At 36.6% G+C, this 20170-nt stretch overlaps 1 protein-coding gene across 1 annotated transcript in view; it reads left to right on the top strand.

Annotated features, from left to right (window-relative positions):
- ksr2.L (kinase suppressor of ras 2 L homeolog) overlaps nt 1–20170 on the top strand; it is a 192029-nt gene that overhangs the window by 140014 nt on the left and 31845 nt on the right. Inside the window, exons 13-15 of the mRNA XM_018263769.2 lie at nt 400–448; nt 1461–1828; nt 19306–19402. Of these exons, the coding sequence (XP_018119258.1) occupies nt 400–448; nt 1461–1828; nt 19306–19402 (514 nt within the window). The remainder of the gene's footprint in view (nt 1–399; nt 449–1460; nt 1829–19305; nt 19403–20170) is intronic.

Here is a 20170-nt window from a genome sequence, read left to right as displayed (position 1 = left end):
ATAGTTTCAAAAAGCTCTCATACCAATAAAATTTGGCCATTAATAAATGGACTTCTCAGCAAAGTGGCATGGCTCTCAATTGTGTATGAGCCAGCAAGCTGGGAGAATTGCTGAATATGCTCATTGGCTTAACTGAATATGGCTGCCTCCACTGGAAGCTTTATGGTAATCTTATGACTTAACATTGATGGAAGGAAGAGATCTAACATCAAATAGGACAATAAATTAACACAAGCCTTGCATATATTTGGTGCCCTGACTATGCATATGTACATTGAAACTGCAAGAGGTTTGATGGCGTTGATGGCGTTTACCACTAGATGTGAAAATCTGTTTTTTCTTTTTTCACTAAACAGAAGTAAAGACAGATAATGCCTAAACATGCTTGCTTTATTCTAGTAATGAAGGAAATCCATTACTTCAAATTGAAGTTGAACCAACGTCTGAGGTAAGATTGCCTTGTTTTGGGTAATAAAAAATTGCTTTTGTATTTTGTTCAGTGGGAGGTAGGAATTCTCAAAACACTTGCACTTTTACTGCAGAGTAGTAACCCATAGCAACTACTTGGCAATTAGCTCTTGGATAAATTGTAGTAAAGCAAATGAAGGAAAAGGTCTGCTTTGTTGAGGCAGGTTAAAGAGTAACACCGCTGACACAAAAAATTAACTACATATTGACTAATTTTGTTCACCTAATTAAAGGAATTAATAATTGGAAAATGTCAAAATGTGCATCTGTGATGAATATAAATGAGAAGACAGATTACAATCTATTTAATTGTGTTAATGTTTATTTTGGATAATCTACGGACCTCATGTATATTGACACAGGTCTACATTATTGGAAATTGTAATGGGAATAATCCATTGCCAGTTCAGTCTCAGCCCTTATATAAGCAGGACTTCTAGATAGACTGGAAAAAGTTTTTGTGAAATCTGAATTAACAACAATTTATTTAGTCTAAAAGCCAGATGCCTTAGTTTTAAGTATTTTTATTTATAAATTTGCATTGCATTTAGAATTTTAACATGAATTTGTGATGTGAATTTGAATGTCAGACTTTTGAAACTATACATTTTGTACGTGAAACATTTTTTTCTTTATTATTGAATAATACAGCGAAAGGAAAAAAGTACAGTCACAAAATTAACAGTTATTTAGGCAGCCAGCCAGAACTAGTCTGTAGAACTTGCAGAAATGCCTTTCTTAAAATACATTTGTTTGTGGACTGTTCCTCTGTTATTCTGGTGAAAATAATTTATAAGAAGTTCCTGTTTATTAATAAAATTTGCCCTACACTTTTAAATTTTGGTTTCAATTGCTGAACAGACAAAGCTTTACCAAGCTCAAACAGGCATTTCCAAAGTACTGAGGTGGGGGGGACACTTTTTTCAGCCTTAGATAGCTGCAATGTAAATTTTGCAAATAAGCCTGGTGCATATTCTCACTTCTGCCTACAGAATGAAGATGGCAATGAACGAGCAGAAGAGTCTGAGGATGACTTTGAGGAAATGAACCACTTATTGCTTTCAGCCAGGAACTTTCCACGTAAAGCCAGTCAGACCAGCATATTTTTGCAAGAGTGGGATATTCCATTTGAACAGCTAGAAATTGGGGAAATGATTGGTAAAGGCCGATTTAGTTTGGTTTACCATGGACGATGGCATGGGGAAGTGGCCATTAGGCTCATTGACATTGAGAGAGACAATGAGGACCAGCTGAAGGCTTTCAAGCGGGAAGTAATGGCTTACAGACAAACACGGCATGAAAATGTGGTTCTCTTCATGGGTGCGTGTATGAGCCCACCACATCTAGCAATTATCACCAGGTAATCTCAGGTCTAATGTTTTGGTATTAAGCCACACTTTTATTATATTTGTGTTAGAAAGACCCTTTCCTGTATGGTATATTCTATAAAGTACTGTATCAGGAAAAATTCTAGAATGTATGTTGGGCTATAACTGTTAAAAGTTAACCATGTTCTGCTTTCTAAATCCATAATAAATTACAAATTACTGTATATTTCTACTGCCAGATTTATTGCACTACAGAGCAATTATGTTCTAGGTTATTTTCTGCCAGAGTATTGTTACCTCATTTACAGTAGTGGAGCTACTGTACTTCTACAATACTTCTTCATACTTTCAAATCTTCTTCTGGTATGCAAATGCTCTCAGTGCCGCGTGCAGGAAAAAGCCTAAGAAGCTAGACCTAAGGGTTCTGCCTGTATAAGGAATTACTGATCAAAGCTGCTGATCAGGAATGTCTTATTTGACATAGAAAGATGATGTTCCCAAGGCTGATGCTTTACTGATTTTGGACACAGATCCTGGAGATAGCTGTCCAGAGCACTGTCAGATCTTTGATGCCCTAGGGGACACATACAACCAGAATTATAAATCATAAAATCCATCTTGCACATATTGCTTGTTGTTTTTCTGTTTTCAGACCTTTCTTTATTTGATACAAACATATATAAAGATGTGAGAGAAGTACATGGAGTGGTTTGGCTATGGCCCAACAAATATTTATAATCTCACTACATTGGAGCTGCCCAATGTTTATGGTGCAGAAAGATAATAAACAAATTAGGTTGATGTTAATAATGTTTTTATTATTATTAGGTTGATGTTTTAATGTCTTTGCATCTTGGATTAACAGTATAGGTGCATATGCATGTTGTGGGGATAAAAATATACATTTGATTATTGACAGAGTCAATAGGGTAGAGGCCCTGCTACAAAATTTAGATTGAGTGTACAGTATGCATCTAGAGGGGTGATTTGTCAATATTCAAATTATTTTTTTAAATAAACCTGTGAATTCGAATTATGCATAGTAAAACTTGAATGCACAATATTGATTGAGGACAAAAATGTATAAAGCTCGAATGTACAAAATCACCATCAAAAAGCTGCCAAGTTCATGTAGAAGACAATGGAAGCTGCCAATGGCAGTTTTTAAGGTGATTTTTCAGTTGTTTTTCCAATTTTTATACCCATTGAAAAATGTGTACTATTCAAATTTTTTCGATAACATTTTTTCTATTCAGATTTTTTAATAAATAAGCAAGCAAGCATTCATTTTTTTTGTAAAATTAAGGGGCCGATTCACTAAGCTCGAGTGAAGGATTCGAATGAAAAAAATTCGAATTTCGAAGTATTTTTTTGGTACTTCGACCATCGAATTGGTTAAATTCGTTCGAATTCGAACGAAATCGAACGAATCGAACGAAAAATCGTTCGACTATTCGACCATTCGATAGTCGAAGTACTTCCCCTTTAAAAAAAACTTCGACCCTCTACTTCGGCAGGTAAAACCTACCGAAGTCAATGTTAGCCTATGGGGAAGGTCCCCATAGGCTTGCCTGTGATTTTTTGATCGAAGGATTTTCCTTCGATCGTTGGATTAAAATCCTTCGAATCGAACGATTCGAAGGATTTAATCGTTCGATCGAACGAAAAATCCTTCGATCGATCGATCGCAGGATTAGCGCTAAATCCTTCGACTTCGATATTCGAAGTCGAAGGATTTCAATTCGAGGGTCGAATTTCGAAGTATTTTTAACTACGAAATTCGACCCTTAATGAATCTGCCCCTAAGTGTTTATTCGAAGTAGATAAAACTTAACTTTTAGGGGCCGATTCACTAACTTCGAGTGAAGGATTCGAAGTTAAAAAACTTTGAATTTCAAAGTTTTTTTTGGGCTACTTCGACCATCGAATGGGCTACTTCGATCTTCGACTACGACTTCGAATCGAAGGATTCAAAGTAAAAATCGTTCGACTATTCGACCATTCGATAGTCGAATTACTGTCTCTTTAAAAAAAACTTCGACCCCCTAGTTCGGCATCTAATAGCTACCGAAGTCAATGTTAGCCTATGGGGAAGGTCCCCATAGGCTTGGCTAACTTTTTTTGATCGAAGGATATTCCTTCGGTCGTTGGATTAAAATCCTTCGAATCGTTCGATTCAAAGGATTTTATCGTTCGATCGAAGGAATAATCCTTCAATCGTTCGATCGTAATATCTGCCCTAAATCCTTCGACTTCGATATTCGAAGTCGAAGGATTTTAGTTCCTAGTCGAATATCGAGGGTTAATTAACCCTCGATATTCGACCCTTAGTGAATCGGCCCCTAAGTGATGGGCGAATTTATTTATAATAAATATAGAATATATAATATAATACTATAATCAACTTGATGCCGCGGACAATTCTGACTCCAGCGACAATTCCGACGCTGGTGATAATTCAAGACGCCCCTTGGATTTAATGGGCATCAGAATTGTCGCCAATGTCGGAATTGTTACCAGCGTCTGAATTGTCGCTGGCGTCAAAAATATTTTCGCCGTTTCACAAACTTCGCTGGAAATTTTTTGATGAAGTGGAATGGGAGAAATTCGCCCATCACTACTAACATTACATGAACTTAAATTTTAAATAATAAGCGGACATGGTTTGCATTTATGAAAGTTTGAATTGATTAGCAGTATTACTAGTACTTTTTTTTTTTTACTAGAATGAGGTTACCCGAACATTAGGGATAGTAAAAATGAATTGTCGCTGGCGTCAAAAATATTTTTCGCCGTTTCGCAAATTTCGCTGGAAATTCGCAAATTTTTTGATGAAGCGGAACTGGAGAAATTCACCCATCACTACTAACATTACATGAACTTAAATTTTGATTAATAAGCGGACATGGTTTGCATTTATGAAAGTTTGAATTGTTTAGCAGTATTACTAGTACTTTTTTTTTACTAGAATGAGGTTACCCGATCATTAGGGATAGTAAAAAAGATTTGGAGGGCTTTACTGATTACAAACTGATTCTGAGTTATGCAATCAGTGAAGGCCTCATAGCTGAATTTTCTAGATTGTCCAAAGTATTTACATTATCTGAAAAAATTATACTAGAAAAAGCATATTTTTGTAACACGTCTTGACATTCAGATTCAATAATTTACCATGAAAACATAGATATATTGAATAAAATAGGTTATCACATTAAACCCTTTATATAATACTGATTCTGTTACGATGAATACAGAATACAGCATAAATACCAATGAAGGCACTCTGCTTTATCCTTCTTCTGCTACTAGTGCTAGATCTAAGTGTCATTTTGCATTACAGGTACCTCTTTGTACAGGCTTTAAGCAGTCTTACTTTATTGTTCCTAGGGTGATGTGTCTGGTATATTTATTCTTTGTACACTTCAATTCAAAACAGTAGGTAATGATCCCTTTTTAAAGGTATTAGCAAGTATTTTGAGGAGCTCAGCAGGTGACTGTAGCATGAAAATACACTAGTTGTCAGTTTCAATTGACAATTGAGGGCTGCTGAATAACTGCAGTGCAAGTATCCATCAATGGTACCCTTGTTATAGCTTAATTCAACTCCCTTAGTCAGCTGACACAAAAAAAATTATTTTCAAAATATTAATCTACATTAAAAGTTACCTATAGGTCATGTTGATCGTTTTTTGCTGATAGTTCTGCTTTTGTAAGTAATTATCACTTGAAGTTCCTAAACTTGACTGTTTTGCCAACTTGGCTGTCCCTTCTTAACCTGTCAGTTAGAGTTTCTAATGCTAATGGACAACTGCCGCACAAATATGGCAGCCCCCTCATAGAGGAACATGGGGGTAAGTAGGGTAATGTAAATGCATCGGGCAAATACTTTTATGGCAAAATTATAAAATATCATTCAAATATAATGTTATGATAGATAATAAAAAAAGATTATTTTCTGATGTCAGTATCTCTTTAATTACTGCAACCCCAAAATGCCTATTTTTTAAAAAATGTAAATGTATATAATATAATCACTATCTATTTTCACTAACTCATTTTTGCCAACTCGTCTTTTAGAGACAAACATCCCATTATTTTGAAAACACAGATCTTAGACGATCATTATGACCTTCTATAGTAGTTACAAAATGTCTAAAGCAAATACAATATGTCCTATCTTACAATTGGGACTTGCATTTGTTTGAACAGAACCTAGAAGGCTGCACAGTAGACAAGCCTGTTCTGTTGCTAAGATAGATAGATAGATAGATAGATAGATAGATAGATAGATAGATAGATAGATAGATGATAGATAGATAGATAGATAGATAGATAGATAGATGTCACATAGATATGAATCAAAATATTACATTATAGCTTGAATTACTGTTCATTCGACAGTCTTTTACTTATGTTATTTCAGGTCAAATAAGTGGAATAGCTTATTTACATGTTCCTTTTATAGAATGTTTGCATGAGTGGGAACCTTCATACTGTGCTTTTCTGCATGGATCCCTCCTTAGGAATCAGTGCTTGGTTATAGATTTAGAAATTGCTTGGTATTCCCACATTTGAGTGATTCTTAATCACAAACTATTGCCTCATAGAGACAAGCAAGTATTAAAATAAGAACATTTGGACACTGGAAGTCGCTGTTGTGATGGAGTCTTATCAGAACAATCATGGTTGTTCATTTGATTGATGGGGGGGTCATATCTGGCTTCTTTAGTTACAGCCTGTCAATGGGTTTTTAAATGCACAGAGAATTTTAAAGGAAAACTATACCCCCCAAACAATGTAGGTCTCTATTAAAAGATACTGAGTAAAACAGCTCATGTATAAAATCCTGCTTCATGTAAATGAACCATTATCATAATAATATACTTTTTTAGTAGTATGTGCCATTGGGTAATCATAACTAGAAAATTGCCATTTTAAAAAATAAGGGCCGCCCCCTGAGATCGTAAGATTCACCGTGTACACATACAAACCACATGTAAGGTCACATGAGCCAATTAACAGACAGAGTTCTGCCTTTTGCTTCCTCACTTCTTCCTCTTACAGTTAGGGGCAGATTTACTAAGGGTCGAATATCGAGGGTTAATTAACCCTCGATATTCGACTAGGAACTAAAATCGTTCGACTTCGAATATCGAAGTCTAACGATTTAGCGCTAATCCTACGATCGAACGATCGAAGGATTATTCGTTCGATTGAACGATTAAATCCTTCGAATCGAACGATTCGAAGGATTTTAATACAACGATCGAAGGAATATCCTTCGATCAAAAAAACGCTGGCAAGCCTATGGGGACCTTCCCCATAGGCTAACATTGACTTCGGTAGCTTTTAGCTGCCGAAGTAGGGGGTCGAAGTTTTTCTTAAAGAGACAGTACTTCGATTATCGAATGGTCGAATAGTCGAACGATTTTTAGTTCGAATCGTTCGATTCGAAGTCGAAGTAGTAGTCGAAGGTCGAAGTAGCCCATTCGATGGTCGAAGTAGCCAAAAAAACACTTCGAAATTCGAAGTTTTTTTAATTCGAATCCTTCACTCGAGCTTTGTAAATGTGCCCCTTAGTGTTGTAGTATTTCTGGTCAGGTGATCTCTGAGGCAGCACAGATAGAGTCACAAAATGGTGGTTCAAGGCAAGAGATGTAAAAGGGCAATATTTATGTAAATATATATTCCAGTTTGGTAAGATTCTTTAATATGTCATTCAATTTGATATAAACTATGTGTTGCTTAAGTATTCATTTTGGGGGTATAGTTTTCCTTTAACACAACATAAAGCATATTACTGCTTTGTAGGAATACATTAATGGACACACTCCTTGTTTCTTTAAAATAGCAGAAAGACAATATTTGAAAATGTAGCCTCCCATCTCACACCCTCTCTTTTAACAAGGTTGATGATGCCTGTTCCATCTTTCATATCCTCTCCTGCACTTTTTTTCCAGCACTATTTCGTGAGTATTTAATGTAATGAGAGTCATTAATCTGATGTTGAAGAGATATTGGCGTTCAGTCAAGTGAAATAGAAAGACCGATTGATTGGTGGAGAGGTGGAATTTAAGCCACAAATCAATATGAAGCTATAAGAGTAAGGAAATCTTTGTAATGAATCAAAAATAAATTGATATTTGCTCTCTGTGGCCATCTGTTATGCAATTTTTATTTTCAAAACTTCTTCTAAATCTAGATTTGAATAGCTAAAACATCTGTGAAAAAATATATTGTTATAAACACTGATGGGAAATTTGATAATTTGGTGCATTTCATTTTATAGATGTTATTGAAAATGTTTTTGTATCCAGATCATCATGGAGGTGGGTTTTCAAATAGTGCAAAATACAGTAAACACAACACAGTATGGCTTACTCCTGCAAGTGTCAGATTAACTGTAAGTGTCAGTCCTAATCTAGCAATGTGTTTTGACTATGATTGATCCTCTTTATTAAAGCAGTTTTTCCCTGCCATTATGATTTTTGACACTGTTCCTCATGACACATTCATGAAATGGCAATTGTGCGACTGACTCATCTATAGTTTGGAGCCACCAACTATTCCCTCTCTTTCAAAAACCTGCGTGATGTCTCCTGTAGTTTCAATGAATCTCATATTGAAATTCTGACTTTCAGGCAACTTTATAGAAAAAAAAATTAAGGGAATTAGAACCGAAATGTATAATGTGTTTTGGGAGCTAGTTTCTTTGGAAAGCAAGTAATGTATTCTCTGAATCTTTATTCTATCTATCTATCTATCTATCTATCTATCTATCTATCTATCTATCTATCTATCTATCTATCTATCTAACATCTATCTATCTTCTATCTATCTATCTATCCAGCGCCGGATTTCTTTTCCGGCCTCCCCTAGACTGCGCGGTCCTAGCGCCCACCTTCCCAGCGCGCCGGCAAAAGAATGCCGGCGCAGCTGGTGTAATTGAACGGGGACGTTCGCGTCCCCATAATGCGGCTGGGCGGCATGCCGTCCCTATTTTTTGCCGCCCGAGGCCCGGGCCTATGCTGCCTTGCTGCAAATCCGGCCCTGTATCTATCTATCATCTATCTATATATCTATCTTCTATCTGTCCTATCCTATCTATCTAACTATATTTAAATTTAAATTCTAACTAGTGATGGGCGAATTTATTCGCCAGGCGCGAATTCGCGGCGAATTTGCGCGATTCGCGTCCAGCGAATAAATTCGCGAAACGCCCACGAAAATTCGCAGACGCCAAAAAAACGGGCGCCGGCGTCAAAAACGAGACGTCGGCGCCGTTTCACGAAATTCGCGAATTTTCCGGCGAAACGGCGCAAATTCGCCCATCACTAATTCTAACTACCTACCATGTCTTTATATTTCGATATAAATATAGATAGATAGAGATAGAAGGGTTATGGATACTACTGCACATTATTCACCTGCCCATATAAACATCTGGTTGGTTGCATCCAGGAGTGTATTCTCTATATAATACACAAAAGCCATGAATATCCTGTAAATTATATCCTTATAAACGGTGAGTTCTGATGTCATCAGTTATAAACGGTGAGTTCTGATGTCATTTCTGTCACATGACTCACTAAAATTTGTGTATTATAATAAATAAAGTACCCCCAGTTGCAAAATATGAGGATATTAGAAGTTACCTCGGAGTTTCATGACCTGTATAAAAACACTCGGCCTTCGGCCTCGTGTTTTTATATGGTCATGAAACTCCTCGGAAACTTATAATATCCTTATATTTTACAAGAGGGGGTACTTTATTCACTATATATAAACAAAGTGCTTAAGCCGTCTGATTTAATGTGGTGGCCTTTGGGTGCCTATATAGAAAAAAAGAAATTGCACATGTACTAATTATTAGGAACAGAGTGTATGGGGGTCTGGTGTCTAGGGCAAAATACAGTGATGCCTGCATCATCAACTTAGCCAGGTCAGTCACTGGGAAGAAGTACAGGCAGTTGCAGGTTTGTAGGCATGAGTAGGGAGGCATTTGTTAGATAATACCACTACCCAAATCACATCAAAAATATATCTGCATGTTATAACACTTCACAGTACTGAATTATATTATTTAATTTGACTGTGCACATCCAATTTACAGAAACAGAAAAGGAAGTAGCTGTGATCCAGCTAGAAGGAATTACTTGACTACTTGTTCATAAATGACTTTATAATTGAATGGCTGTATAGAAGCAGAATTGCTCTAAAGTCTGTAGTGTGCTTGCAACATAGAGTGAGCATACCATTTCTTTAAATATCCCATGTATTGAAATAAATATTTTTTTCTAGCCCCTTTGTTTTCTACACAAATCAGCATCTGTCTTCTAATTTGAAGTAGCATTTCTGCCTTTGTACATAAGCTGGAGAAATTGTGCTCGTCAGTGCCATGGACCCACCAAGTTTCAACTAACTTTATGTTTATTAGACCTGGTCCTCTATTACTTTTCTTTTTCACTGTCAGGGTGAAAGTAGTCGTTAATCTTTATTATGACAAAGTCTGTACCTGGCTGTCATGTCAGCAAAACTAATGGATGAGTAGAAATGGTCAGAAACTCATTATATGAATGACAGCACATAGATTCTGTGGTAAACATTTCCTCCTCCCCTGATTTGCTCAGCTCCCTCCTGTCTTCTCTCACTGTTAGCTTTTTTTCCAGTCCTATACATCACTGATTCATCCGCACATTCCCTTCCCCACTACCTATTATCATTTTCCTCCATTGTCATGTTGGCATCATGACATAGTGCTTCACATTTGTTTATTAATATATTTTCGAGTCTGAATGCAAATTAAACTGCACACAAGGCTCTAAAGACAGATGTTGTATAGGTCACGTGCCACATTTTCCACTGGTATAATAGCATAAGGTGACACCAAACCACTGCAGAGAAGATTATTGCTGTTATAACCAACTGTCCCTTTGGTTAAACTGTTAATGTGTTGAGCCTTTTGGCAAATACTAGTTGGTCTGGAGTTCAGCCACCCTCATAGGGCCCCTTAGCCTTCCCCATTTCTAGTGTGAACATCATGAAACTACTATCTGATTCTGTTATGTTATTACAGGTAAAGCAGTCAGACAAGCACCGTAGCTTCTGGTACATTTAATAGAACATGGCAGGCAAAACTTGCCTGCTTCATACTTGCTCTAAGCTTACACAGGAAGAGGAAACAGGAACAAGATAATGAAGCATAAGACAAATGGCAAAACACCAGGAATGCCCTTAACTAAAATATCCACACAAGCAAAGGTTACTACACTACTAGTTACAATTCTGACTACCTGCTGTTTTAGTGTGCATTCTTTCCTGTAGATGTAGTTTTCAGAGAATGTGAGAGGTTTGTCAGTAAAAATATATAGTTGTTATTTCCAAATGTTTCATTAGTGAAAACATCTGCCATGTCACTATATAATTACAAAAGACTTTCTGATGAGCTCTTTTACTCCATTAATATTAGTGCACACCACAAGAATAAGGGTTATAATCCAGTGAAAGTATCCGATGAATGTCGGGTAACCCTTCTAATTCTTGTAATTGACACAAATGATAAGAGCAACCATAATAATTTCCCCTACTTGTACTGTAACTACAGAGGCAGAGTTGTTGTTAGTGTAAACATTTTAGCTAGAGATGATATAAATCCCTGGGAAATACAAGTAAGATAGAGGCGCAGTACACCGAAAGATCTGAACAGGTGCATTTTTTCCTCATTCATCGACTAACATATTATATTTCCTTGTCCTTTAAATGTGACGGTGAAGTCAAAAATAACATCTTAGAACTTTTGCAATTTACTTTAATATTTTAATTTATACTGGTCAGTATAGAACTGCTAATATGTTTCAAATAGCTAAGATAAAATATAAAAGTATACTTGTTCAGAAGAGAGACCTAAGCTCGGGACCTTAACTTTATTTTATACCTAAGATCCTAAACATGAATGCTTTAAATTTTGTCAGATAACTTGGAAATCTATAGTTTAAAAACTTTTCTAACTCTTGGGTTTTTACAAGTGCATAATTCCCTAAGTGCAATTTCCAGACCATTTCAAATAATGTTATGTGACATTTAGTTATATTTAGGGCCTAATTGTCAAGACTCATTTTATAGCTATATCTGGGGTTAAGAGTTTGTGCATGAATACCCGACAGACTGTTTCATTTACAAAGTCAATGAATAAGTCTATTTTTACTGCACAGCAGTAAAGCTAATAACTGTATAAAGGATGTTATTTAAAGCACTACAGATTTCAAGGTGAAATAAAACCAATTTAAATGGCTCAGGCTAACAGCTTTCTTTAAAATTTACAGTACTAACCTTGACTTTGCCGGAGTGTAGCAAACAATGGGCTATGGGACTAAAGGAATTTATTGCATCATAAATAAATAAGACCACTTTAAAATATTTACAAACAGTGGTTTTAGAAGTTTGCAGTGCCTTGCAGAGCCTAGGTAACCAATATACATATACTGTTGCTTTGATAGGGGTCCTCGTTAGCATAAATGTTCCTAGTATTATTCATTTATCTAAAATGTATGTAGCTATATTGTTATTCTAAAATATGTATGCTTGTAGTTGGGTTCTCTTGTGTACTGTTTGTGTGCAGGAGTCATTCTTCAAATTACGTGAATAGAGCATTAGCATCCCACATTTTTTCTTCCAGTGCCTTCTCTCCCACTGTGATCTAGATTTAGTCTATTCTGCTGGGGCTTCTTTTTTCTGCTCCAAAACTCAAGGGCATCTCAGGCTAAAATTAAGACACATTTCTAATTTACAACAAAACTTCCTTGATGAAATACCAGTGACCACAAAGTTTGCCAGGGTTTAGCATCATAATATACATTGTGTGTTGGAAGTTTCACGCTACTCTTGATTTTTGGAAACAGGAGAGATGGTAACTGGAATTAAAGATATACATTTACATTTTCATGAAATATTGTGCTCTTATAACAGACTGAAATCAAAACATGTAACAGTTACAGATATCCTGTTTCAATTTCCAACTTAGTTCTGAGGAGAAATATAAGGGCTAAGTGGGGGGTGGTATACAAAATTAATACACAGATATGTCCTTAAAATTCTGATGCAAATAGTGTGTCATTTATAAACACTGGGCAATTTCGCACATGAGTAGAGATGTCGCGAACTGTTCGCCGGCGAACTTGTTCGCGCGAACATCGGGTGTTCGCGCTCGCCGGAAGTTCGCGAACGTCGCGCGACGTTCGCCATTTTGGGTTCGCCATTGTTGGCGCTTTTTTTTGCCCTCTCACCCCAGACCAGCAGGTACATGGCAGCCAATCAGGAAGCTCTCCCCTGGACCACTCCCCTTCCCTATAAAAACCGAAGCCCTGCAGCGTTTTTTCACTCTGCCTGTGTGTGCTGAAGAGATAGTGTAGGGAGAGAGCTGCTGCCTGTTAGTGATTTCAGGGACAGTTGAAAGTTTGCTGGCTAGTAATCGTTTTGATACTGCTCTGTTATTGGAGGGACAGAAGTCTGCAGGGGTTTGAGGGACATTTAAGCTTAGGTAGCTTTGCTGGCTAGTAATCTACCTTCTACTGCAGTGCTCTGTATGTAGCTGCTGTGGGCAGCTGTCCTGCTTCTGATCTCATCTGCTGACTGCTGCAATAACAGTAGTCCTTGTAAGGACTGCTTTTATTTATTTTTTTGTTGTTTTACTACTACTACTACTACTACTATAAGAGCCCAGTGCTATTAGTCTAGCAGTGTTGGGGAGTGGGACTGGTGTGCTAATCTGCTGCTCCTAGTAGTTCAGCAGCACCAACTTTAATTTTTTTTTTTAATATTCATTTTTTTTATTTTACTTTTTTTTATTTTACTACCGCTGTAGTAGTGTATAAGTTGACCTTTTAGGCATTATTTGCCCTGTAGGCATTATTTGCACACTGTTTTCTTCAACCCGCCATCTAGCTGTGTGACCTTGTTCACATTCTGTCTAAATATCCATAATATTACCGTCTCCAGAAAAAACACCGGAGTGACTTTTTTCAAGCAGCCATAATATATTTTACGTAATCCGTATCCACCGCTGTAGTAGTGTATACGTTGACCTTGTAGGCATTATTTGCACACTGTTTTCTTCAACCCGCCATCTAGCTGTGTGACCTTGTTCACATTTTGTCTAAATATTGATAATATTATCGTCTCTAGAAAAACCACTTGAGTTACTTTTTTTCAAGCAGCATTCATATATTTTACGTAATCCGTATCCACCGCTGTAGTAGTGTATACGTTGACCTTGTAGGCATTGTTTGCCCAGTTTTTTTGGCCGCAGCCACTGAAGCACAGAGGCCAGAAAAAATATGCCATATAAATGCTGAAAATAGTCATTTTTTGCCATACGTTGACTCAACGTATATGGCAAAAAATGACTATTTTCAGCATTTATATGGCATATTTTTTCTGGCAACTGTGCTTCAGTGGCTGCGACCAAAAAAACTGGGCAAACAATGCCTACAAGGTCAACGTATGGCAAAAAATGACTATTTTCAGCATTTATATGGCATATTTTTTCTGGCAACTGTGCTTCAGTGGCTGCAACCAAAAAAACTGGGCAAACAATGTCTACAAGGTCAACGTATGGCGAAAAATTACTATTTTCAGCATTTATATGGCATATTTTTTCTGGCAACTGTGCTTCAGTGGCTGCGTCCAAAAAAACTGGGCAAACAATGCCTACAAGGTCAACGTATGGCAGTTGTTTAAAGAGAACAGTAGATTACTAGCCAGCAAAGCTACCTAAGCTAAAATGTCCCTCAAATCCCTGCAGACTTCTGTCCCTCCAATACAGAGCAGTATCAAGCAGATTACTAGCCAGCAAACTTACTATCATCTGTCCCTGAAATCACTAACAGCTCTCCCCCTACACTATCTCTTCCAAGCACACACAGGCAGATTTTTCAGATACATTTTTGCCCTTGATCCCCCTCTGGCATGCCACTGTCCAGGTCGTTGCACCCTTTAAACAACTTTAAAATCATTTTTCTGGCCAGAAATTTTTTTTTTAGATGTTAAAGTTCGCCTTCCCATTGAAGTCTATGGGGTTCGCGAACCGTTCGCGAACCGCTCGCATTTTTGCGCAAGTTCGCGAATATGTTCGCGAACTTTTTTTCCGACGTTCGCTACATCCCTACACATGAGCAGTAACTCATAGCAACCTATCAATTATTTCCTTTTTTCAGCCAGCTGCAGGTTAAGCAGTGAAAAGTAAAATTTGATTGGTTGCCATAGATTACTGCCCATGGGCAAATTTCCCGATGTTTGTTAATGAGCCCCATGTTTGCAACATGCAAGGAAATAAAGTTGCACCTTCAATGAAAAGATGGACTGTGTGCAAACTACTTTCTTCTCTTTTATGATTTTTCTCTTTATTCTTTGTCGGAGAAAACTTTTAAGTAAGATGAAATAATATTTACTAAAAGTTGGTTTAGAAAAAATCTAAAAACTCTTTTTCTAAGTGAGAATCGAGACACTTTTCTTGTTACTTTGCTCATTAAAGCAATTAGCAGAGATTAGACACACTAAACTGTTTGTAGTGAATACCTAATTGGAATTTCAATTCAAACTTATCTTCCATTTTTAAACACAAATGCTAGTTATGCCATGAAAATTATTTTCTTTTCTTGTGTGCGTTTTAACCTGAAAGTACAGCATACCCTCACTTGAAGCACAATTTAAAAAAAAAAAATTTTTTTAAAGGAGAAGGAAAGTCGTCTTGCACTTGGGGGTGCCAAATCTTAGGCACCCCAAAGTAATTGTATTGACTTACCTGAAACCCCGGGCCGGTGCTCCTATCAGCAGAAAATTGCACCGGCCTGGGGTTATACCAGTGAGCACCACGGATCGATCTTCTTCCGTCTTCCTCTTTCTTTGTGCGGCTGCAAATGCGCAGTAGAGAGGAGAGTCGAATTTTAATTAAAAAGTTGCCTATTTCGTTCTACTGCGCATGCGTCAGCCGTGGGAAATTTATAGAAAGAAGAAGCCGGAAGAGGAACACTCTGTGGTGCTCACTGGAATAACCACAGCCGGGGTTTCAGGTAAGTAAATACAATCACTTGGGGGTGCCTAACATTTGGCACCCCCAAGTGCAAGACGACTTTCCTTCTTAAAAACAGTGCCTACGTACTTTAAAATTAAATGGTAATTTTAATGGTTAAACGTGGTAGCATTCCCATATCGCCTGCAATAATTGCACTTCCCATGAGAAGCTGGAATTGTAAACTATAAAGTTAGCAGAGTGAGAGAAGGTGAATTTGCAAGCTCGATATTCACTCAAACAGGATCATATTTAATAAAGGTGTAAGTTAGCTCTATTTTGTCCTTTGCTAAATATTATGCAAGTAAAGAGAGCTATGGAATTTACTATGTGGAACTCTGTTGTCACCAACTGATATATCGTTGCCATTATAACAATAATTAATAATAATAATAATAATAATAATAAATGAGGATTGAAGATCATGCCTGCAATTTCAGGTAACATTTGCATAAAATATTATACAATGATTTACATTCTTTAAACATTAGAGGCTTCATTTCAGAGGAAATCTAAGGTGAATTATGAAAAATGGTAGAGGAAAGGAATCAATTACTGCCTAGATTTTATTTAAATACTGTCAAAAGACTAGAGAAAATTGAATGCAGCATAACTAGAAGTTATTGTGTACCATGGCAAAATCATTTTAATAACCGCTGTTCATAAAAATTGTCAGGGAGACTGTTTATGTTGCAAAATATATTGCAACTACAGATTCATTCAGGAGCTTCATTAGGCTTTGATGTTTATAGATCGCCCTGCAGCTGTCTGTGTTGCTGAGTGCATCGGAACCATTGATTTACATCATTTAAGGAGTTATGTAATAAAAGGTGCAGACTTTGTTGTAAGGCCAGTCACCTATAGCAATACATTAGCAGGTAACTTTTCTGATCACCTGTTTAAAGCAATAATCTTATTGTTTGCTATAGGTCACTGGGCCTGGGCAAACTTAATACTTTTTTTTTATTAAACATGGGGGTTAGGCAAAAATAAAAAAAGCAAGCTAGAAAAATCTTTTTTTTTGACTATTAAGTGAATCTGAATAAGTCTTTGGATTAAACAACTGCAGCAGCGCTCCGATCTTTGATCAAACTTTTAATTCGTGCAACAATGGCAACGTTTTGGGCTATACCAGCCCTTTATCAAGCCTTGAAGGCTTGATAAAGGGCTGGTATAGCCTGAAACGTTGCCGTTGTTGCACCCGAGGCTTCAAACAGCGAGCTGTGTGAGTGTGGCACTTTACTTTGACATTGTATAGTCTGAATAATTCTTTGTTAATAGATCATACGTTTCATTTCTGAAATGAAGTGTAAATTGTTTATTGCATTGAAGCAGTTAATTGTAGGTGTTTGCATCCAAAGATTCTTGAGCTTCCCTATAGTTGAGCTTGGCAGCACCAATGTGTCTGTCCTGTCTATTCCTCTGAGTTGTGCATAAGGGCAGGAAAAACCCTGGAGCTAAATCCACCCTCAAGATGGAGGAACTGTAATCCCTCTTTGACAATAGACATAGCAGACTTGTGCCCAGTGAATTATTCACAAAAATATAATTTTAATGCTGAATGCCAGAAATCAAGCATTCCCAGGAAATGGCAAATGGCTTCTAAATCAGCTTTTTGAACCTTCTACTTGTTAGCCCTTGTATAGAGCTCCTACAATTAAATTCTAACACCATAACCTTAAAGGGATACTGTCATGGGAAAAAAAATTTTTGTTCAAAATGAATCCGTTAATGTATTTTTTTATATTCAATTTTGAAATCTAACATGGGGCTAGAAATATTGTCAATTTCCCAGCTGCCCCAATTCATGTGACTTGTGCTCTGATAAACTTCAATCACTCTTAACTGCTGTACTGCAAGTTGGAGTGATATCACCCCCCTCCCTTTTCCCCCCAGCAGCCAAACAAAAGAACAATGGGAAGGTAACCAGATAACAGCTCCCTAACACAAGATAACAGCTGCCTGGTAGATCTAAGAACAACACTCAATAGTAAAAACCCATGTCCCACTGAGACACATTCAGTTACATTGAGAAGGAAAAACAGCAGCCTGCCAGAAAGCATTTCTCTCCTAAAGTGCAGGCACCAGTCACATGACCAGGGGCAGCTGGGAAATTGACAAAATGTCTAGCCCCATGTCAGATTTCAAAATTGAATATAAAAAAATCTGTTTGCTCTTTTGAGAAATGGATTTCAGTGCAGAATTCTGCTGGAGCAGCACTATTAACTGATTCATTTTGAAAAAATTTTTTTTTCCCATGACAGTATCCCTTTAAAGGGAATGTCAACCCAAAAATATATTTTGCCTCATAAAGGTAAACATAATTTAAAATTACTTTATGATATACATTCATTACAATTTTTCAAGTATAATAATAACAAGTTTTTAAGTTATTTGTGTATGTAATGCTATTGAAAGCGGTGTTTATTCCTTTCTGTGTTGTGCCCTGATGGCTCAGACTGTTGATGCAATGTAAGACACGCGGCTGATGAACAGACCTGTCTTTGCTGGGGAACTCAGACTTGTGCAACATTGTTAAAAAAGTAACAACCAGGAGTTAAGCAAATGCTGCTTTCTATAGCAATAACTTTAAAAGCGCCAACATTTTTTAATAAATGTATATTGAGATTTAGCTTAGAATTGTGTTTTCTATTATTAGACAAATTTTTATCTTGGGGGTGACTTCGCCTTTAAGTGCCTCTCTGTTCTGGCCGGTGAATTCTTTATGGTCCCATTTTACTTTTATGATTATTTAATTTGTTTAATTAAAAGCCTGTAACATATACAGTATTTGCTAAACATTGGTGATTCTCCTTAAAGAACTGCAGAAAATAACCTCCTGGCCCAGTTAGTATATAGGTTTATTGCAGATGACTACTGGAGAGAGTATTAATTAAAAAATAATGTATAAAATGTTCAGGTATGAATGCTGTACCTGAGCCAGACAAAAAACAAGTAGCTTTAATAGATTATCTCAAATTACATGTGGTGTGCCTAGATGCAAACATATTTTTTACATCATTCATATAAGTGATGGGTGTATTATTATAACAAATATTAAATATTAAATAACACTGGTTGAAGTTAAAATTGCCTATGTTCATAACTCCTACTTTTTTTTTATCCTGTAATGATATAAAGAGTATATCAAGCTATCTGCAAGTATCCGTTCCTTGTTCTGTATACCTCTAACTGTATTTAAATATTCAATATCACCACCCTTCCCATTCTCCTATAAATTCCCAATAGACAATGTACTTCTACATCTTTTCCATAACTGCTAACCATAAGAGGCTTGTGATACACTACACTGAGAGTAGATGCATGTTAGAGTTTGGTCAGGGCATACATGAATATATACATGAATAGTTTAGTGCAACGTTCATTTTAATATTCTAATATTCTATGTTTAAGAAGGTCTAAAAATTCTGTTCTGTGTTGCAGCCTTTGTAAGGGGAGGACACTCTACTCAGTGGTCCGGGATGCAAAAATTGTCCTAGATGTCAACAAAACCAGACAGATAGCACAAGAGATTGTAAAGGTGAGTGTGTGAGCACAACATTATGTTGATGTTTTTATAGTATCTACTAAGCCCTAATGTATGATGAGTTTAAGCATCAACAATTTAATGTTGCATGAAAATGTAATCTATGCAAATCAGAGTTCCCCAAAACCACCAAGAATTGCAAGATTCAAAACTTTCTGCAGTGTAAGCTCATTCTTGTGCAAAATGTTGTTGAAAGAAAGGAGAATGATGGATGTAGATCATTTTGCAGCAAATGGTATGCATCTTAAAACTAAAACAATTACAAGACCTAATTACGTGCTTCACCATGGAGAGAGGAAAAGATCACATTTGGACAAAACTGTAAAATGTGTTTGTTTTGTAATGGAAGGTGACCTTAATTTTTGCAAGCTCTTCTCTTTTTTGCAAGTTATTTCTCTTATTTAAATTTTATTAAATTGTTTGTGCTTATTATACCTAACTAAAGTTATGTTGGCTTGTCTCAGATATTGTTGTAACTGCTGGAATCTTCATTGAGGATGAGGATAGTCATTGGGTCACAGTCACAGCGTTTTTATTTTATTAAATTGTTTTTGCCTAATTATGCAGTCTCTATCTTGGCCATTGGCTTGCCTCATATTGTTCTTTGCTGGAATCTTGGGTGAGTATGGTGATTGGTAATTATTATAATCTATTCCTTCAACTCCCCACAATGTAAGTCACATTAATTGTCTTGGGGAGAATTTTAAAGTTTTCATGAATTCATTATGCAGTGATCGTAATGGCATGTTTGGATTTTTTTAA

The sequence above is a fragment of the Xenopus laevis genome, chromosome 1L, assembly GCF_017654675.1.
Source record: "Xenopus laevis strain J_2021 chromosome 1L, Xenopus_laevis_v10.1, whole genome shotgun sequence".
NCBI classification, from domain to species: Eukaryota; Metazoa; Chordata; class Amphibia; order Anura; family Pipidae; genus Xenopus; species Xenopus laevis.
This window is presented reverse-complemented; position numbering and strand designations above follow the sequence as displayed.